The sequence below is a fragment of the Pungitius pungitius genome, chromosome 20 (genome assembly GCF_949316345.1).
Source record: "Pungitius pungitius chromosome 20, fPunPun2.1, whole genome shotgun sequence".
Classification (NCBI taxonomy): domain Eukaryota; kingdom Metazoa; phylum Chordata; class Actinopteri; order Perciformes; family Gasterosteidae; genus Pungitius; species Pungitius pungitius.
Genome location: NC_084919.1, coordinates 10,863,526 through 10,885,597, shown reverse-complemented (window position 1 = coordinate 10,885,597; position 22,072 = coordinate 10,863,526). Strand labels below are relative to the sequence as shown.

The 22,072-nt window shown below is 44.3% G+C and overlaps 1 protein-coding gene across 3 annotated transcripts; it reads right to left on the bottom strand.

The window, feature by feature from the left end:
• Positions 1 to 709: 709 nt before the first annotated feature.
• On the bottom strand, positions 710 to 21,803 carry ezrb (ezrin b). 3 transcript variants are annotated; one of them, XM_037449095.2, is made up of 14 exons: positions 21,580 to 21,803; positions 20,093 to 20,204; positions 15,303 to 15,386; positions 11,095 to 11,190; positions 9,670 to 9,944; positions 8,851 to 8,934; positions 8,619 to 8,765; positions 5,618 to 5,714; positions 5,019 to 5,182; positions 4,063 to 4,193; positions 3,241 to 3,401; positions 2,542 to 2,634; positions 2,090 to 2,344; positions 710 to 1,629 (listed from the first exon to the last, which is right to left on the bottom strand). In XM_037449095.2, the coding sequence occupies exons 2-14, from the start codon at positions 20,102 to 20,104 to the stop codon at positions 1,465 to 1,467; spliced, it is 1,764 nt and encodes a 587-aa protein (XP_037304992.2). In that variant the 5' UTR covers positions 20,105 to 20,204; positions 21,580 to 21,803; the 3' UTR covers positions 710 to 1,464. The 3 variants fall into 3 exon arrangements, with proteins under 3 accessions (XP_037304992.2, XP_037304993.1, XP_037304994.1); XM_037449096.2 differs by lacking the exon at positions 21,580 to 21,803 and having other exon boundaries at positions 20,093 to 20,303; XM_037449097.2 differs by lacking the exons at positions 9,670 to 9,944; positions 11,095 to 11,190; positions 20,093 to 20,204; positions 21,580 to 21,803 and having other exon boundaries at positions 15,303 to 15,361.
• Positions 21,804 to 22,072: the final 269 nt, after the last annotated feature.

The following is a 22,072-nucleotide window of genomic DNA, read 5'->3' as shown; positions in this document are numbered from 1 at the left end:
CACCGTCAAACGTCGTGGGAATATGACATACATCCTGTCAGCAGGTTTTATCTTCTGGGAACCATGATCAGTGTACAGGAAATTGCTAATTCGCTGAGTAAATGCTGAGAAAGGCCAAAAACAACAGCCTGTGGACAAAGGTGTTTTGGTCATACAGAGTACAAACTTAGTCATAGATTTGTCCTTATTGCCGATATGCTGAACACCTCATTATAAAATCCCGTTGATAGACAAAGGCCAGCCTAGCTGAGACTTTCCATTACAGTGTCAGTAGATGCTGCTCGAGTCCGTGTGCAGCGAGGAGAGCGAGATGCTGCTGTGACACCGGCAGGGTGACGCCATTGTGGCCCCCCCCTCACCACACTAAAGTTAAGTAAAGCAGGGGTGTCCAACATACGGCATAGGGGACTAGGACCAGCCCGTCAAAGGGTCCAATGCAGCCCACATCTTTTTTTTTTTATACAGCTAAATGACCATTGTGCTTGGTGTCCAAAAGGGTGGTGTGTGTGGAACATGAGCTAAAATGAGTTTGACACCACCCTTGACTGTCTGGCAGGGATTCCTACAGAGAATCAGAAGGCTTCAAGCACAGAACATGTGGCACATCAGTTACTGACGGCACACAGAGAAAGAAGACTTCTCCAAACTAAGTCCCAGCTGACACACAGATTTGTGTGTGTGAACAAAAGCTAATCAGAAGTACCCGGAATCTCGTAAATCTCTTTAATTTGGCATTCTAAGGGAAAACGTGTACAACAGAAGACAGCTATTATTTTGGTGAATATATAAAATCTTTGAAACATTAAATGTTTTTATTATCATTAGTAGATAGTAAAAATATACAAACCAAGATAAAACACCCCTTTCAATAACCCATATACAGCATAAATATCAAACTATGGATGATTTTCAACTACGGTGTAGCAATATTAAACATAAATGGAAGAGTTCAAATATAATGTCAAACAAAACTAACATTGTTTCCAGCTCATAGTTTTCCAGCTTTCTGAGTGGTCGCTATGAACGACAAACTGTCTTTTTCTTCTTACACAATGAATGATGGTCATCAAAAAGAAGCGAGGCTTTGATTACATGTCATATGTGCACATTGTGTAATAATAATAGAATTTGGCTAGTCCCACTACATCATCACACCTCTGGATAAAAACAATAACGACGGCCTGTATTTGATCAAATGACACACAACGAAATACACAAAAAAAAGGATGTGAAACGCTACGAAGAGAAGAGGAGGTTTTGGCACTAAGTTTTCTTCGAGGGATTCGCAAACCTCTGCACGTTCAAAACAGGAGTGTCTCTCTTTGTAAGTGATGCTTGTACGGCTCCAGTTAAGTCTGCGTATGCTGTGTGTTATACGGGAGTTTTAGCGTGCTTGTGTGTGCGTCCACGTGTGACGGCCCATGTGTAGTGACCATTCAGAAATGGTTTCTTTTTTCATTTTTATTATAAGGCCTCAAACTCATCGATCCTCTGCTTGGTGTTGCCCTGCCGGATCTGTCGCAGGGTTTTGTATTTGTCTCGGCCGACCCGGACGTTCTCACTGTGGAGAAGGTCGTTCTGGGTATTCTTGGATTCATCGCGCGCCTGAGCCAGCTCTGAGGTCAGGGCCTGGGGGGGGGGATAAGAGAGGGGGAGGAGGGGGAGATGAAACCTCCAACAAACAAATAGATTTCTAGCATAAAATCACACCTTCGTGCACTAGGCCCTGTGCAACAAGCACTCTGTATTCCACTCATTGAGGAGCCATTTTGGACACTTGTCAATCGATCTTTTTGTAAAATCATTCGAAGACACATTAAACAAAAGTGACTACAAATAATATGACGCTGCAACAATTGTTTTTTTGAAATAGCCAGACAAAATCATGCGGTGTGTGTGGTAACATGTAAAGCTGTCAGCAGTACAAGTACACAACACTACTAAAGCAATACAAGGAGAAAATAATGTGTAAAAGAGGTGGTCTGTTAGAACTGCTCCACCTATTTTAGACACTAATGAAACGGGGTCATAACTAGATGGACGTGTGAGGTGTGGATTTAATCATCTCTGCGGATGGCACGGTCCTCACCTTCAGCTGCTTCTGGACGCGCTCGTTCTTCTGGGCCTCGGTCAGGCGGTCCTCCTCGTTGCGGTGGTTGTTGAAGCCTTCAGACTGCAGCTCGGCGCTTTGGTAGCTGCTGTTCTCCTCGCTGACGTTCTCTTCGCTGTCGCTGTTGTCGTCCATGGGTTCGAACATTGGGGGAGGGGGAGGCGGCGGGGGCGCCGTCATCACCATGTGCAGCTCCTCCTTGGTCTTTATCAGATCGTTCTGGGCCTCAGTGGCCTGCAAAGAAGAGTTTGTCAAAACACACAGGGTCAGTCAGTGGGCTCTTCTTTGTCTGTTTCACAAGTTTCACATTTAACTAAACATATCAAGTACATGAACGGACTTTCCCTTCATGACAAAGAGTCCTTGTGGGTAGAATGTACCGAGCCGCTCTGCTGCTAATGTGTACGTTGCACCTCAGTTTAAGCGCTCACCCTCAGCTGCCATGAGTTGGCCTCCTCCTCCTTGCGTCTCTTGGCCTCCTCCAGCAGGTTGATCTTGGCCGAGTGCTGTGCCAGCTCTGCAGCCTGATGGGAAACAACAGCAGACACACTCATTTCAGAGGTAATATGTGTATAAAGGGAATATAATCTTTATCTAAACAAGGTAATCTCGTTTAGATCAAGCTCTTGATTGGGTGTAGAGATGTCAGCAAAAAGAAAGAAAACGAATGTATGAAACAAAAAGCAACTAATGTATCCTTTCAGATAATTATCAATTTGAATGGTCTTCATTTCAGAATTTAAAACGGCTTAGTTGTCCAGGCTGACGGAGTGAAAGAGGGAGCACACAGTCCTGTGGGTGGTCCACAGACTGGCCTTGAGGGGGCGGGTTAGTCTGAAGTAACGGGGTGTGGTCCAGCTGGGCGCTACAGAGCGCTGTGGTGTGGAGCTACAGTAGCCAGGCACGGCTGGACGCACAGCAAAGTGCCGCCTGGTACAGACCCGAACAGTAATAGTAATAGCGGAGTATAGTAGGATTTGTTTCTGTTGATCCCCAAATTTCAAGATCTGGACAATTTAAGAGAAAAAAAGGACCAAATAGCTTTTCTTCTTAAAAGCGATTGTTCAACAAGCTAAAACAATAAGCACTACTTGCATCCTGGTGGAGGGACATTTGTCTAAACTACTGACCAGCTGCTCCTGACTCTTCTGCTGGTCCTCAGCATGGCGAGCCAGCTCTTCTTTGGCCAGCAGGGCGGCCTGGCGCTCGGCCTCCAGGCGGGCGGCCTCCTCCTCGGCTTTCCTCCGCTCCGCCTCCAGCATCATGGCTCTCTGGAGCTGTTCCTGCAGATCTGCCGTGAAGAAACGAAACAGCTATGACACCAAGCCCACAGCTACAGACACAGCTCCCCACGACAAGGAAAGCCAAACAACATACGCGGCTTTAAACAAGAACAATGTTCTTTTTCAACAGCAAACGGTGATGTGAAGGTGCCAGGGTCCAAACCAATTGTGAGTAAACCTTTACAGGTTATTACAAAAGCTAAATGACACCTACACCATCTGAGCATAGTGGCTTTCCTTTCAGTGAAACCGGAGGGTTTCTAAAAAACAGATGAAACGTCTCTGAGCCCAACTTCTACAGAGGTATGTTGCTAGTGTTAAAACGAAGATACTGATGCTGACAGACAACAGTCCATAAACCTGCCAGTTTCTGTTACCGTTCAGGCTGTGAAACCACAATCAGATGGAATTCAAAATATCTAAAAAACAAACACCGCAAGTCCTTTGGCAATAATTCATGAGCAGGACACTTGTAAATTATTACTAAAAAGGAAGCCCCAGATGGATCTTCATGATCTTATAAGCCTTACCGCTTACTGTGTAGCATCCGATTGTATGTTGACGCTGAGGTACATGCGTGATGACTACACACCCATCCCCACTAAAGGGTTATGGGATGTATGGCCATTGTCACACAACCCCCCCCCTCCCTCTCTTCACCCTCCTCACCTTTCTCCGCCTTCTTGGTCTTCTCCTCAAACTGATAAAGCCTCATCACCAGATCCTGCTTCTCTTGCTCCATCTGCTCCTTCTCCCTCTCAATGGCCTCTCTCCTCTTCTTCTCCTTCTCCAGGTGGGCCCTGCAGATAAGACGTGGCCATCATGAGCGGACGTGATTGACTGTTGTTTGTCAGCCGTTACTAGGCAGCAGTTGCTGTCCAAAGCATGGAGAAATCTCATGCATGGGTCATTGGCCCCATACAGTGTACCAGACTGTCATTTGCAGGCGCGTTTCTTCAGAGCTGTAACTAGCACCTGTTTAAATAATCTATTAAATATGTAAAACGGGAAAAAAAAACAAGAACTTAATGAATCTCAAACAACGTGACCTCTCCCTGAGAGTTCAATTATGTTTAAATCAGCCATCTTAAGGAACTAGTATCTAGTAAACTGTGTCTGGACATCCTCAGTTTGTACTGTGAGCCCCAACTCGGTCTTGCGGTGACCTCGTGGTTCACCCTCTGGTATTCACTGTGTCGTCTGCCGGTGTTACATCACCCCGTCTGCACAGCTGTATCGGACAGACAGCGCGCCGACAGCTGTAGCCGAGACCGGGGTCAACGTCCATCCACTTTCAGTTCAACCAATTACACTCGAAAAGGGGAAGGTTTCCCTTTATACGTTGAACAGCATGAATTGTGCGCAGCATATGCCGCGAGTAAAAGCTGGTTCAGACAGAAGAACTGCTCTCGAGGGGACAGCTGTTCCACATCTGGTCCATTCTCTGAGATTATGAACCGGATATATCAAATGAAATGAATCAATAATGAACATAACTGTTGATGCGGCCTTAAACTCTAGGAGCCGTACCCATTTTGGAAATCATTCATTTGGGATAAATCACCTCTGTATCACCACACACACACACACACATATTTAATAAACATTTCCAGCTGCCCGGGCACCTCTCCAGCTGTTTCTGCTGCTTCTCCTCTCTGGCCTGGGCCTTCATCTGCTGCACCTCGATCGTGTCCGGCTTGCGGCGACGCATGTACAGCTCGTGGTTGCCCATGCACAGCTGCAGGATGCGCTTGTTTATCCTCAGTCTCGCTGCATAGAACACAAAGTCCTGGAGAAGGGGAAACAGACCAGAGGAATAAGAGGTTAAAAACTAAAGCACCAGGCAGAATGTGTTCAGCCGTCTGTTCATTGTGCTTCACTGATAAAAAAAGAAAAAGGACTCGAGCAGATGCAGGGAAACTTCCAATCCAGATTACCGCTGCAAACATGAAGAGAGCGCTCCAGCAACAGCAAAATACCCTGAGCTACAGAGATAAGGTGTTTAACACACTAATAGCTTTGCCTGGAAAGCAGGGCCTGGCTAGTCGGCTTACTAGAACAGACTGAGGATTTAACGGTTTCTACGGAGAAACGATATAACACAGGTAAAGAAATATAGAGTATACACACTGTCCCACTTAAAGCGGCCAAAAGCTTCATTTTATCTGAGGAGAAAACAAGAATTCCTAAACTGGGTCGCTAAAGTTGCTGAAGTTTGACTCACCGGAGATTTCTTGTCAATGGGTTTGATGATGAACTTTTTATCGTTGAAGGAAATGTTTCTGATCTCACTCCAGGGGAAGCCGATCTTTGGGGTCAATCTGTGGGAGTGAGGAATGGAGCACAAACGTTATGTCTCTGTAGGGCGCGAGTGCAATATTCCTAGATGGGCATTTATAATGTGAATTGAATGGTAAATTCAGTTAAGGACTGCAGAGGCTGTGTGCTGCTACGTCACCTATATAAATCAAAGCATCAATTATGAATTAAAGCTTTGGTTTGATTGCAGACAAATTTAAAACCGTCATTTTTCCACTTATGGACAAATATTTGGAAAACAGTTCACGGTTTTAAATGAGAAGAAATGTATTGGTCAATTTATTTTTCATATAGGATAAAGGTTATAATATCTTTGGGTTTTCAACTGCTTTGAAAGAAGCCAATTTTTTCATGTTTTTGTTTTTTTTGACATTTAAAAAACTGAAATATTTACTGATTCACAGAGAAATGTTGCCTCAGCCTGATCCCTTATGAAAATAGTAGTTAGTCGAAGCTTTGTTTATTTCTTTATAATGAACTCAAGCCAGTTGACTCCTCTAGACCTCTCGTCTCAGAAGGGCCGAGGGCAACAGTGGTGACCCTTGATCAGAAGTTGAGATCTCCATGGTAACACACACGGTGAAGTGCTGTGCACCAGACCATTTGAGACAAATCATCCCGTTGATTCATGAACCCACTGATGGAGTGCGAGGGATGAATCTGGGGTGTGGCCTTCCGTTCAACTGTGCCAGAATAACTGAACCGAGGCCAATTTCATAGCGCACAATGCAAGGCAGCACAGTAAACATTGACACGCCGATAGTGTCGTAATCTAGAAACGCAGCGATCCATCTCGTAGCGAAACTCCGCTGTGAAACCGCACTGCCTAAACAGGAATTTCACCCAATTACTGCCCCTGACACATGCTTACGGAACTGACAGGACAATGTGGAAGTTATCCTAGCGATGAAATATTTCTGCCAGTTATTGGGCTGGGCTTTACCATCGATTCGTTTTCTGTAGAAATCAATGTTGTTGTGATGTGGTTTGTAAAACTGTGCAGTGATTCAGGAAAGGAAAGACGCTGTGGAGGGCAACACATGAGCTGGATTTCATCGGTAAACCTCGCACCAATGTGTGAGGATTCACCATGGAAGAAATATTAGCATTTGATAGCAGCAGTTCAGGAAGAGCCGATGATTACAACGGAGGGAATATAAATAAACTAAATCTTAATCCATTTCATAACTAGAACACATTAAGTATAAACTAAAAACTATGCTAAGTTTAGTAAAAAAATATTCAGTTATAGTACAGGACAAGGAAGGCAAACAGTCCTCTCAGAGAAGCTTGAATATGTGAATGTTTTCCAGCTACAAAAACTAAAAAGTCAATTATGGAAATGGTTTCAACAACCCAACTGTAAAACTTGCAGTCTGATAACGGTCAAAAAGCTACTACTGATTAGGTGAAACATGAAAAAGAAAAATACGTGTTTGAGTAGGATGGTTGCCAAGGGAAAAGCTCTCAGGCTCCATCCTACAAAATGAGCGGCGCCGGCGGTTCGCGGAGCAGGAGAGCGCGAGGAGTTAAACCGGCACCGGGCTGCGCCTGAGAAAAGCCGACTGCCCTCGTTGGAGAGACAGTGTCGTAGGTCCGCCTCACATTCCTAAGTGCCACACAGCTTGAAAAACCAGTCGGCGTAGCCGTGGTTACAGCAGAGGGCACCGTGGAGGGGAGGCTTTTCTTTGCTGATCCCAGGGAGCACAGAAAGAGAGACTCCCACAGGGACACCAGGACCCAGTGGAGTCTTTAACTATGTGTTTCCTGCCCTCGTTTAGGCACAATTAGTATCTAAATGAGAGACTGGGTGAGCTTTAACACAATAGCAGTTACAGTAACTACATTTTTTACCTTTTGAGCTGATACAAGACACAGAAAAGGTTCAATTAGACCCCTGACCTTCCTAAACTTTATCCTCACCGCGTCCCCAACTGCCTCCATTTCTGTCACTAGCACAAACCAAGTAGACCGGACTGCTTTCAATAAACGCTTGCATGAAAGCACAACGCACACAGTGTAATGCAGGAAAAAGCTACAACTGGTAGTGAATATAAAAAATGAAAAAGTTTTTGAAAGGCACCTTGGATGAAGCGCTCCTTTAACACACTTCACTCCAATAACTCCATGCACAAGGCCACCAGCCACAGGAGATCTCACTACTCATTTCCCCAAACCGCTTCGCCCTGTAAACCAGAGCGTGGCACCACCGTCACACATTGCAAAGAGTACGTTTACCTTGAAGCAACAACAAAAAAGAGCCACCAAAACCAACAGAAAACATTTTGCCTTACTGCCTGAGGGTAAACAAACGGGCCGGGACATGTCAAAGGTCAGAGGTCAGAGTTAACCGTGAGTCAACGGAGATAATGAAATAAATAATAATAAATAGGATGAGGTTTGTGAATGGCTAGATAGGATTTCATATAAATGATTGCCAGTAGAAATGGAACAAAGAGTTTACTTTGTGCTACAAAAAGGTACGTTTTTATCCCCAAGTCGTACGTAATTGTACCTCCATCAACAGGTGGGAAACAAATATCAAATATTCATGAGAATACACATAATTATATGCATCATGACACAAATTCTGTCATGTCTTTTGGGTCCAGAAACCTCAAGATAAAAACGCATTTCAGGTCAAATCTGCGAAACTTGGCTATTCAAGACAAAAAAAAAAAAAGCAAACCGCTCCATTTTCACTTAAAAAAAAAAAATGTCCTAAGAGATACTCCTCCAAGGCCTTCCTGATACTCCTGTCATACTGTCTGAAGAAGAACAGGAAGCTGATTGAGTACACACATGGAGCTGGCTCAGCCAGTTTAGCAGTGTCTCACATTCACTGCGGCAGGCAGAAACAGGACAGGCACCGCCAGCAGCCGGGCCGCGTCACATTCACTGCTTACTTGTCGTCCTTCTCATAAATGTTGAGTCCCAGGGCGTCCACTCCCAGCCACAGCTCTGTTCCCTTCTTGTTCTTGATGTCAAAGTAGTTCACTCCGTACATCTCCAGGTCTTGGGCGATCTTCAGGTACTCCAGCATAGCGTCCTCCCTGCAGAAATCCACAGAGGACAACGGTAAGATTTTCATTCCAGGTATTTGTTTTAATAAAAATTAAAAAACAAACACCCACTCACTTCAACATGCCACTGTGCTCTTCATGCCACACCTGGATCCTCTCCTCCCACTGCTCTCTGGATAACTTGTGCTGCTCCTGAACTCTGCAGAAAGACAAAGCGACAGTCGCAAAGATCAGCTGCAGACCACCAACATCGGACATCTTTGGCTTTCGCTTTGATGAACATCAAGGGCCTCGTTGTCATAGAAGCAATGAATTGTGCAAAGTCCAACATTGTGTTGTTTAAGAATGTGCTTTTCCCCGCTTTCCCTTGCAGTGGCTCAGCCTGAGAGGAAAGGCGGGGGGGGGGGGCATGTTTAAGCTGATGTTTTTTTTTTTTATTTACCCTTCAAAACCTTGTCACGTCTGACCTTTTCTGGCATTGCTAGGAACAAACATAATTGTCCACACTTAAAACCCGACAGTGACACACCCTCTCAAATCATCATCACCTGCCTCTACAAACAAAAAACAAAAGAAACCCGTCTCCACACGTAGCATTTGCCTTTAGTAATGATCTGACAAAACCTTTATCTTAAATTCTTGAGCGGAGCAACCACTGACAAATTCTGTTATCGCAAATTCCAGCAACTCTGTGCTGATGAGCACGCCATGGACGCTTAATTATCAAAGCAATGCACTGTCAGAAGAGGAGGACGACACACACCCACACAAATAATTCAAATGTTTTAAACTGATACACATCAGTTTTTTGGCTTTCAGAGTGAAGCCTTTTAGTTCCGTCTTACTTTAATGATAAGCCAAGAGTACACGGCTACATACAAAGTCTTGGCCGACTTCCCCCCCCCCCCCCCTCCTCGTTGTGAACACAACTCACCTCTGTGGCAGCAGGCGCTCGGACACCAGGTATCCAGGCCGGTGGACGTCTTTGCTGTAGTCCCCAAACTTGGCCTGGACAGAGTAGGAGGCGAGCAGCACGGCCGTCTCTGGCGGACAGTAAACCTCGTCGCTCAGGATGCCCTCCTTCACCTGCAGGAAGAAGAGCTTCTGGGTGACGTCCTGGATCAGCTCCTCGGACACATCCTCTGGGAAGAACTTGGCCCGGAACTTGAACTGCATCGGGTTCTCCTTCTTCACGTCCTGGGACGAAACCTGGAGAACAATCACAACGGGGTTGACCCAGAGTGTTGCGTAGAGAAATAGTTCTACGATCTGATCATCAAGGAATGTGATCGCTTTGAAGTCAGTTTTAATAGTATGATTTACGTATTTTAAACCTGAGGGCTGGTATTTGCCACAGTTTATTGTTTCATAGATAAACAAAACCGTTCACAGTTCAGTTCAGTTTCAGGGCTGCACTATTCTGACAGAAAGGGGATCTACCAAATTACAAATTACACTACATATTTACACAATTCGCCTCTTCCTCTAATTTCAAAACGGGAACCAGGCGGTCTTGATGGAAAGAATAGGGCCCGGAATATTCCTGTTTCAGCGAGGCATTGTGCTGATGAGCTGCGTCATCACAATGTACAGTTTACTGGAGCCAAACTCTTTCCGTCTCTCTCTCTCAGTGACTCTTATTCATGATTATGAAAATGAAAGAGCAGCTTGTGAAAACCCCTGGATATGTTAGTTTTGTTTCTATGGGGAAACCATTGATCAGATTACATCTTAATGTATCTGTTATATATTGTAACAACGGAAGTGCTTCACACTATTTAAGCATAGGAGATCTTCTCACTATGTAATTAGGCATGTCCACGCCTGTCACATACTCAAACGTACAATGGACAGTTTAATGGAAAACACCTCAAAAGATGGATCACAGCCTCCAACGCAGAAAGCAGTTCCGGTTCACAGAGTTCACGCTCAAATAATCCACCTTTGGTCGACTTCATGAGGCGCTCTAACCCCGGAGAAGATCTGAACCACACAATACAATCTGCCACCTCAGAAGTGGAGCATTGTGAATGTGTGGGTAAGCAAACGAAGGTGGCTACTGTTGGACTGAAAAGTAAACCCTGGAGCTTAGAGAAAGAATGCGCTATTTCTCTATTGTTCATACAATTTTTAGTTCATACAAGAGACGGACGGATGCTGAGTCAAAGGACTATACGTGTGCGTATGTATGCATGTATCACGACCTTTAAGAAAATACACATCTTGTTTTGGGAAATAACTATGCCAATAAAAAGGACAGTTTGGTCATATTCTTTATAAAAGTCGCAATTATGAACTTTTTTCCGCCAACCCTTAAATTGACCAATTAAAAAAAAAAGGCATTTAAGATGGTTCTTACCTTTTTGTCCAGTTTTAGCCAAGTGTAGTAACCTTTGCCATCCATGTACTGAAGTCCAAAGTACCAGACTTCACGTAAGCCAACTGTTTTCACCACCTGCACAGAAGAAAGGGAGGACAAGTCTTAAAACATAGTAGGAATAGTGTTGACTAAAAAGGAGTATGCTTTTTTCTTTTTTCGTGTTGATGAATCCATGAACCTTTTAGTCGATGAAATGTAAACAAATTATCATCACAACGTCCCCATTTTCTTGTTTTACCTCAACAAAAACCTCAGCTTAATAACTTGTGAAAAAGAGTTGCAGTCTGCTGTCAGAGTTTATCGGCTGAAAATTCAAGCACATTTTCTTTAAGAATTAAATAATTAAAACCTTTAATGGAGTAGTTCTTGATTATTTTTCCGTCAATCAACTAATCATATCGTCTCTAAAACACACACATTGCTTAGTGATTGTTTTCCACCTGGATACAAAGACTATTTTAAAAAGTCAACGCACATATTCCAGATGACATTATCTTGATTAAACGCAAGAACATTTGGATGGAAACAGAGTTGCACTTTGTCTCGGCAAACACGTGTTATCGTGACATAATGTGAACCAAAATAGGTGCAGACATTTTAACAAATTAGGACCAGACCTGGAGATGACTATATATTCGTAGCACGACACGAAGACCGAAGTGAGACTGAATTACAGGACTCTGTCCAGCACAGCGAGGACTCATGAAAAGGCCTTTGAAGGCTTCACAGAGACGCTGGCGAGGCCTGACGAATCTAACCTTAAAGTGACATACTCAGGTACCGGACTAATCTGCAGAACAGCCCCTCATAGTGTTACACATTCCCAGGCTTGAGTGTGGACTTGGCCACGGTAACGAAATAGTCAGCTACTAACAGGCAAACAGAGTACACTCTGAATCCATTAGCCACTACGCGTTTGTGGTCTGAACCAACTTTGTAAAAGCAGACGGGCTCAACCAATCCTTGTGATATTGTTTTTCCTTTTTATTATTACGCAAGAGAGAAAATAAGAAAATCCTCACAGCTGTATCTTCAATAAGCAATAATAATAATAATCGGTGATCACTTCTGATCCAGGGCCGGGTCTAGACAGGCATGTATGAGGGGGCAGCCACAAATCTTGAGGAGGCATTGTGCTTAGTTTATGTGCTTAGTAGATTTAGTTTGAGGGGGCACAACATTTATTTGAGGGGGCCAGGCCCCCTCTTGCCCCTGCCTAGACCCGGCCCTGTTCTGATCTCACTCGAACCAATGATACGTAGATCAAAACATGCATTAGGCTAAAGAGACGCGTTTCTTAAGAGTTGCGTCTTGAAGGAACACATCTCCCCGGCTGTGGCCCAATGCTGCAGGAAGAACAGGTACCGGCCTCTCAGAGTGTGTGAGTGGTCATATTGTTCCACTGGTGAAGAGGAGGGAGGCTGTATAACCAGGGCGTGCTGCATGACCAACATCCTCCCTCTGACTCAACGGATCAAACTCATTACTAACTTCTAAAAAGAAGAAGAAAAAAAAAAAAGGCACATTACGATCATGGTTTTATTTTCAACCCCACTGAAAAGGAATGTTTCCAGATAAGCCATTAGTATATTATTTATAATTGCGAAGCTGAGGCAAAACGTGAAAAACAGTTCTGGAAAGATCCCTTGTATTGCAGAAAGCGTTTACCTTACTCTTTTCCAGACGGCTTGTCAGGGACGGAAAAAAACCCCTTCCCAACAGCACGTGTAGAGCGTTTTTTTTGTGTGTGTGCGATCTTATGTGTGGACTAACACTGTGTCGGGCCCTATTTTTAATTCATCACTGCCAAATTCCCCACCCAGTCACCTGGTGAGGTGCCAGGTTGCCGTGGTGAAGTTTGAATCAACACGCCGCCACTCGACAATAAGTTCGAAATTAAAAGCCAACTGCCATCATTTAGAAGCAGACGTGAAACACGGGGCGAGCTGACCTGTAGGGGTATAAATGGACGTCTTTCACGCCGAGGACTTTTCTGACGGATTGCTTTTAGTGAAACAACAACAACCTGAAATGAATCTCACAAGGCCTCTGAACAACAATCGGCCCTTTCATGGTGGTTAGGCTTCGGAGACACGGAGCGGGCTACCGTTCAGACGCCTGAATGAAGCCCTCTCTCTCAGTCGAGGAGGAGGAGGAACGGTGCAGCGGCTCGGTACAACCTTTGCACTATCATCCTCCTCCCCCCCCCCCTTTAACCACGTTGTGTTTCACTCGACTAGCAGATAAACTCGCTTTAATAACATGCTTTAATCGTTAAGAACACCTGCTGGCAAAGGATGCCGAAAATAGTACACTTCATTAGAAGAGGATTAAGTGTGAATTTGGGGGACGTAGGTTTAAAAAACTGACACAACAGCTGCCTCGACAAAACACAGCGCTGGGACACGTTAATGTCGAGCCCGAAGGTGATCAACTAAAAAGAATTCAGACTAAGAGGGCAGTTGTTTGAAAACCCGTAGAAAGATGAATGCCCATTGGAAATGGTTGCACGCCAGCAGGCCCCAAACAGAGACCGGCACAGAGGAGTCCACCAATAGTTCTGCAGTAAGGCCACCGCACAGAAGAAAAGCCATCATGTTTGTTAGAACAGCGTGGGACACACCCTCACCATGCGGTTTAGGGTGTAAAAGTGAACCAGTTGCATTATTTGCCTGCGGCTCCTTTCAGTCAAATTAGTCTTCAAAGCCAGACATGGTTGAAGGGTTTAAAATGTTGCAATGTATCAAGACGTTTCAAATTTGCATCTTTGTTCGCTTTCAGCCGACGCCGAGCTCCTTTGAAAACACAAATGACAAGAGGGGGGGGGGGGCCTGCAGATTAGATCGTATCGTGCCAAGAGACTGCTGCGACTCTTTCCCCACAGAGGCTCAAGTCAGAATGAAAAACCAGCCGCAGCTAACAGTCACAGGGACGTGAAGCCGTGCGAGGGTGTGGAGGGGAGTGGTGGTGTGGAGGTTTCTCTTTAAGAGCAGGGCGACAGGGGACTTTGAGGCTGGGATCAGCGCGGGCCAACGGCAAGCTAATGAGCTCACCGCCATCGCTCAGCGTTTCCACCCAACCTGTCTGAAACGATGTGGCCGTACTGGTTCCTTCTGCAGAAACCCCCGTTCAAATAAATAAATAAATAGGTCAGCCCGCTAACGGAATAGCATCTCCGGGACTGAAACGGTGTACCGAAGTGATTCGGAAAGGATCTCAGGGGGGAGGGGAGCGAGTGTCCCGTGGCGCACACACACACACACCCCACTAACAGCCACCCTAACATGTGGGCGGGAGAATGCACCAACACCTGCGACGGGGAGCCTTCCGATGACAAAACATTGAGAGGTATTTCTGGTTTATTCGTGTCATAAGTGCGGTCAAAACCATTGAAAAGGCGCGTCGAGGCGGGGGACATCAAAGTGACACATTGATATCGGAATGGTGGCGGTTATTCTAGCCGAACTCTTGGGTGTTTTATACTATACGTGACCTATTCAGATGTGTTTGTTTTTATTACTAAAAAGCGCAGACATGCTGCCGCAATAGACACAGTCGGCTACACTTGCTATTGATAAACGGGTTATACAGGAAGTGGCTAAAACAATGCCTTTCCCTCCCCGGTGCGGTCATAAAGCCTCACAGGAGCTCACCTTAATGACATGTCGTCTACATTTGGGTACTGAGCTTCACAATAGAGAGGAAACATGCAAAGCAGCTAGCGTGAGGGTCACAATTAAATATGAACCCTTTGGATCCCTTTTATTACATAACCACGTTGAGGGTAATGGACAGAAAAATGTTATGTTAAATGTTAATGTTAAAAAAAATAGTCAGTTTGTATTTGTAGGGATCAAACAAATGAGGTGTTAATTACTGAGCCAGTAAGCGGATACAAAGCGGATATATTTAACCCTGCACTCTTTACCCGTTTCCGGTCTTTGTGCCAAGCTAACAAGATTCCACCCTCGGTTTCATATTTACCACACAGACATGAGGGATATGAACCTTCTCATCTATTGCTCAATAAAGGAAATATGCAGTAAACAAAAAAGGTATAACTGCTTTTTATAAAATACAACCGTTAGCCTCCTAAACATTAGTTAAATACAAGCATTTTTAATTATTTTCACATTGTTTCGTTCCCAAAAAGCGATATTGACAAAGGTATGGCATGGTCACTGTACCTGGTCAAACAGCTGCTTGCCGGTGGTGCTCGGCTGGATGGCAAACTCCAGCTCAGCATCCACGGTGGTGACTCGAACGTTGACCTGTGGGAGAACATGAGCAAACGGGAGTTCAAAAGCAGACCAACAGGGAGGTTCTCATAGGGCTTGTGCATGGTCCAGAAGGCCCCACTGCTGCAGTGTGTGTGTGTGTGTGTGTGTTTGGTAGGGTGGTGTATTTACAGAGTAAACAATGGGCTCTGTGTTTCTCAGAGACAGAGTCATTGAATGGGAATTTTGCTTGTCGTTTTTTTTTTTTTTTTGAAGCAACATTCAGTGCACCACATCTAACGCCAACTTCCTTTAGAAGTTATCAAGGTCAGATTCAGGATAGCTGGACTGACGAGAGGAAGGCTCAAATAAGGCAAGCCGGTCACTCCCCTTCACAGGATAAAAGGCCCGTCTTTCAACCTTCTGGTTAATGATCAATTAGTGTGGCCTGTGTATACAAAAAAAAAAAAAAGAGGTGGTCCATCTCACTGAAACGTGCTTCATGAGCAGAGAATTGAATGTCCACTTAGAGGGATCCACCCCAATGATTGATGTGCCATTTCAAACCCATTACAAAAGAACGGAATAATAAGAACTGACGTCAACTGTGAGCCGTAAAGAAAGGGAAAGAATAATCTGTATTGTAAGTTTGATTAGTAATCAGCAAAAGAGCACTTCTATTCCACACAAAGGCCGCGCTACAACACAGTATTCACAAATTAGCTGCGCTGAGCTAACGGACACGCTGACTCTCACCTGTGTGGGCAAAGTGTCAAACGTCTCTGGTATTTGCGGAGGGGGGTGGGGTGGTGCGGGGGGAGTTATGAAAAGACCCAGCGAGAGTACTGAGTGAAATCATTGACGCCGAGGAGAGAGAAATGACATCTTTCATCTCCTGACCATTGTGATCAAATTCAATGACGCCCACCACTGAAAAAGGGAAGTCTGACCCGGTGTGAGAGACACACACACACACACACACACACACACACGCACGCACGCACGCACACGCACACACACACGCCGAGAAAGCCACGCGGAGCGACTCGCCGACAGGCTTAAAGCCAACGGAGGAGACAAATCCAATCACAGCCTGGGATGGAAAGCTGCTCACCACAGTGCTGTCCAGGTTATTGTAGGAACACTGTAGTCTAGACAGAGGATTTTCCAGGATGCCGCTTGTGGTTTTTACCCATGAGTCTCCTGCTTTCCAGAATACGGTCAGCTGACTCACAACACAGTTTTAGCAACAAAAAGCCCCAAAGCCATATTGAGTTGGTAGCTCTGTGCCTCAGTGACGTATCAAAATAAAAAAAGAGTCCAACAGGGAAACCAATACCAGCGCCAAGTCACAGCTAAAAAGAAGGGGAGGGGGGGGGGGGCTGGGGGGGAAGCCCTGCATTTACTTTAGGCAGCAAAACAAAGATTCCCTTTGAGCTGCGGTTCCCCCAGCAGTGCCTCGCTATCATCCTCCTCATCTACAGCCGAGTGGGGCCAGATTACCAAAGACTGAATGAAGAAGTGATCAGAAAGTGCTCCAACTGATCTCCTTCCTGTTTATTGGGGATTCATTTCATTTAGGGTTCTCTCAGCATCATATATTTACTGCAGCTGGGGAGAGACTTAAAAAAAAAAAACACAGCCTACCCAGCAGAGAGCTGGGTATGAGTATGTGAATATGTGGAGCCAAGAAGCCAACAGAAACCACAGAGTGAGTGATATGTGATCTGAAAGCAAATCCTCCAGTGGTAACTCTCAATAAACTGAAGGCTCTTCAGAGCGAGAAAGAAAACATGACACATACGTTAAAAATATACCGGGCAAAGAGTTCCACGACGTGAGACTTCAGTCAGAGGAAAGTACAGCCGTCCATAATAACTGTATCAGCCACTGCTTCACAAGTTATAACAGTATTAACACAGCAGTCATGACCTTTATTGTAGAAAAATTCAAAAAAAGCCTGTCGACATGTTAAAGCTAGACTAACAATCTCCGATATCGATCTGCTAAACTCTATAAAAATGAAATCCATAGTGTTCCATGTAAAAGATGATAACGCAATCACGTTAACCTTTTCCCCTTTAGCTTCAGAACGCAAGGATGGAAAGTAAAACAAATAAAAGACTTCTCCCAGATCCACCTTCCCGAGATGATTCACAGAGGAACTATACATTCAGGGAACACGTCACCCGACAGAAAGGTTACCGACTGATTAAAAGGTTCAAGAATGCCAAATATGTGCCAGTTCTAACCTGGCCATTCCTGTTCCATAAGATCAAGACTTGGATATCCCTCCGTCACGCTCTCCAGTTAAGGAGCTGCTGTGGGTCACGTTAAAGAAATGAGGAGGTGATCACCTGGGTAGTTAAACTTTGAATGAATAGGACCCACTGCATTGTTCAGGGAGGACCATTCAGCATCCAACCCTCTGCCCCTTGAAACAGGAGCCCCCATGGAGACTCCAAAAAGCAGAAACAAGGGCTCCTGTTGCGTAGTTGTAGCATTTTCAGTATTAAAGATCCGCTGTGTGAGTGGTATGGAACTTCATGCCATGTTGGGATTTGTGAATCACATCTTGAGGGCGTTCCAGGCATGATTGAGTTATCAATTATTAAAAAAAAGAAGAAAAAAAAAGGAACAAATACCAACAATGGGACTGGACATGAAAGGGAAACACCCGTCCATGTTGATCGTGGCAACGCCTGGTACGGCTTGTGTCGTTGGGCCGAGGAGAACGCGGCTCTTTACCTCTCGCAACGTGTCATTCAGGTGAAGCGTGAGTCACACAGACGCCGTAGTTACACGACAACTAATCAATTCTGCTCAAACATCCTGATCTCTCATAAAGTGGTTTCGCCCCCAACATAGTTGGAATTTTTGATTCCATGCCTCATCTCCTAAACATCTCTGTAATGATTTCAAAACTCACCCTTAAATTAAGTTGTGTAATAATGTTCGAGGGCAGTGCAGACTAGTTAGTAGTTGAAAGGTCAGATGATAATAAATCCCAACGGGTTTTCAAATGCAGTACAGCATGTACAATAAGGCAGGTATCTCACACCCAAAAACAGATGACTCAAATTTTCTGGTCAATTAACACAAGGAGCCTGGTGTCAGGTGCCATTAAATACAAACATTACCAGGATATTGGGAGTACAAGATAAACCAGTGCACAGAAAGTCTTGAGGAACTCATTTGAGAGGATGATGCTTTTTGTGTGAACGGAATCAATGGATCAACTTCATTTAACTTTTGTGGCTGCTGCCATCAGACAAATAGATATATAGATATAAATAGATATAAAGATGGATGGATTTTCATAGGAGAGACGCTCGTGACAACCATGAGGTCATTCTAAACAAACTAACAACTCCCTTTGTTGACACTGACCGGGGCTTTATTCACCGTCATCACAACAAGCCACTGTGATCCACCCGAGCACAAACTATTACTTACCATCACCTTTCCTTTCTACTGTTGTTACTTATCAAAAGTATTAACTGTGCGAGTTGGCCAGCTCAGTACGTTCCAGTCTACTTTTTACATAATTAACAGGAAATGGATTGGAATTTTTCTCTTCTTTAAAAAAAAAAAAAGGGGCAATACACTGGTATCCAAGTATAATCTTCTAGACACGTTAAAACAGTGAGGAGGGCGAGGGATGTGCTCCATTGCGTTCTGTACGTAGCAGCCGGGGTGGGGCAACAGATGAGTCAAGAGGGCAAACGCTGTGCAAATATACAGCAACAAAAGGATGTTTCTCTTTGTCTTTTGTGTTAGTGACGTAAAGGCATTGATGCGGTCGATAATGTAATTATTTACAATAACCAGCTTTAACCAAGACTACAAGAGGACTATGAGACGCCTACATTTCGGGTAGGAGGCCACTCCAGATATCCGCCTGGAAAATGACTGAGAGAGAGAGAGAGAGAGACCCCTGTATTCATCCCAAACTAAATAAACAAGCTATTTTCCAGCCCCCTTGATTATAATGTCGCACAAGTGTACAACGTTACAGGCAATGATGTCAAAGACACAAAACCTGTGACTTTGACCACGAGCATATTTAAACGGCGTTTCCCTGCCCATGTCTAGAGTATAAAGGCTCAACGTTCCACGCTACATGGATGATGTTCACTGAAACCTGATGGGAGACCCCAGGGATATGTGAAGAGCGTGTGATTTGAGTGGCCTTCTCCTTTAAACACCGAGCCCACTGTTACTGTAACCTTATTCCTTTATACGTCCAAACTACATATTCAGACCAAGGAAACACTGCGGTTTGAATTAAAAGGCCGTCGTTTTGTTTCTGGATCATTGACTGGGAGCTTATGAAAAAAAAGTGATGAATGAAATACATGGCATTACATTTACAGATGTTTCAGTGATCGCTTCACTATGGAAGTTCTAAATGGAGCTACTATAATAGCATCGACTTATTGTCTGACACTACCGGTTTGGGGATTTAAAATTTCTGGCTCAAAATGAGAAAGAAAAAAAAAAAAGAAATATTCAGATTATTACAACACCAATCAGAAAAAGAAAAAAAAAGTCGCTCAGCATCAGTTCTACCGGATAAATTGAAGTGACGTTACTATTTTAATTTGCTAGACTTGGCTGATTATTGTGTGAGAGAAAAGAGAACTGGACTGAAAACTGAGTTCAGGAACACCTCCCATTGACGTTACCTCTCTTGATTCCGTTTAAACTTCATAAATAATGGTTATAAATTATATGAAAAAAATCGAGGGACTACTTACCGCTTTGGGCATTTTGTTTCTGTTGTTTTCCCTCGCGCTGTGCGAGCAGACTGTTGGATTAAAATAAATAAAAAGTGTTTCCAAAGACGAGAAGATTTGTCCGTGTGTCCTCCTGCGGAGAGAGAATGAAGAGAAACGAGTTTGAGCCTCTTCGGCGTTACTTAAAGCCGCGTGAGGGCGGCTCGGCACTCCTGCTGCTGACAGCCATCCGGGTGAATCACCGCAGAGAGCCGACCAGCCGCAGGTGGCTACCGGAAGCTACTCGGTCCACTTCAAAATAAGAGTCCACCGCCTTCTGAGCAGATGTGTCGCTAACCAACCCCATGGATGTTTTTTTACCCCCCCCCCCCCCCCCCCCATTTTCACGTGTAAAATCAATATCATTGCGATAAAAACATGTGCCTGATACCTAAAACCGATTAACGTAGCAGGTGAATCAGACAATTAAACTTTGAATGTTGATTAATGCCTCAACGGTGTCTATTATTTATCTTGCCTATAAACTGTCCGACCGTGGTGAAACACATTCATCACACATCACTTGAATTGCTGACGGTGCCCAGTCCAAACCCAAAAGATATTACATATTATAAAAAACAGGAAAGTGGTTTCACAAACGATTTTATATATATGTCAAATATATTCTATTAATCAAATACTCATTTAGAGTACAATGTTTGACTTTAGTTAAGAATACACTTTGACAAATGCTCGTACCCCATGATGACATTCAAACGTTGGGTTTTGTACAACCAGAAGTCCGAAATAAAAATAAATTTAATAGAGAGATACATTTAAAAAGCTACACACTATTATTATATAGTATAAAATACATTATATGCATCAATCTCATAAGACTATATCCATAACGTATAATTGATTAACCCATATCTGGTTTCATGGTGTATATTCCAGCCCCAGCACTATATGCCTACACTGAACTATTGTATTCTGTGATTTCAGACCGGAAGTCCCACAGTTGTATTTTTCCTTGACACATTCGCATCACCTACACCCCGTAGAGGTTAAATATGGTACTCAACGTGCCTCACCCACTAGCTATGATAAAAAGTTATGCCCCACCCCATCCTAAAGTCATGCTTTCCCGGGTATATTTCCGCGTGAGGGTTACGTACATAATAATAGGTCCACACCCACAGCGACAGGGAAGCGATCGACGCTCAGCAAACGAGAAATTCCACCTCTGTGATCGGACATTTATTTCACAATTTAAAAAAAAAACTGTTTGCACATTTAACTCCAGGCCGTAATTATACTAATGGTGCCATTTTGTGCAGGCGCTTCCTCTACGGCGCAGTCATCCTCGCTGTAATCCTACAGACACCTGTTGTGAGATTTTTGTCGGCGTAAAGTGCGCAGGGAAAAAGTTTCGGGGAAGAAAAAAAAAAGTATGTTCCCACACAGCTGCGAGCTGGTTGTAGTGCAAGCTGCAGTCAGCCAAAGACACAAGTAGTTGATTGTCTTACCTGAAGTGATGAGGCGCGGAGGCGAGGCGACTTGTGTGCAGCGCACAGCGGGCAGGTTTCCACTTCCTCGGTTAAGCCCAGCGCAATATGGCGCTCATCGCTCCCGCTGCGGAGATCCTGCTGCGCCTGTCCCCGCTCGTCGTGAGGAGCGCAGATTTATTGCCGGGGGAAATAGGTCAGGGGTTTCGGGACGTTTTCATTTGGCCTTTCCCCTCACAGGACGGGGTGTTTTTGTAGTTTTGAATCCAGAACCACATCAGTCAGAGCATTATCATGTTTGTGGGTCGTTGGCATGGAAACCAAAAGTCCGAAACTCAAAGAGGTCAATATTGCGACCTAAATTGATTTCATACATTGTACAATTACTTTAAATCAATAAAGACTTAGGCTCTGTGGTATTACTTAACCTCATTATAGTATACATATTTGCTTGTATAGTTTTATATCGACAATGCATCAAATGATAATATATTTATTACATTATTAATTTTTT

Excerpts from the sequence above, each read along its gene's own strand:
- ezrb (XM_037449095.2), bottom strand. Across the intron at positions 8,935-9,669 it reads GAGCGCCTGCTGCCACAGAG|AGTTCAGGAGCAGCACAAGT; the intron begins GTGAGTTGTGTT and ends GTCTTTCTGCAG. Across the intron at positions 5,715-8,618 it reads ATTTATGAGAAGGACGACAA|ATTGACCCCAAAGATCGGCT; the intron begins GTAAGCAGTGAA and ends TCACTCCCACAG.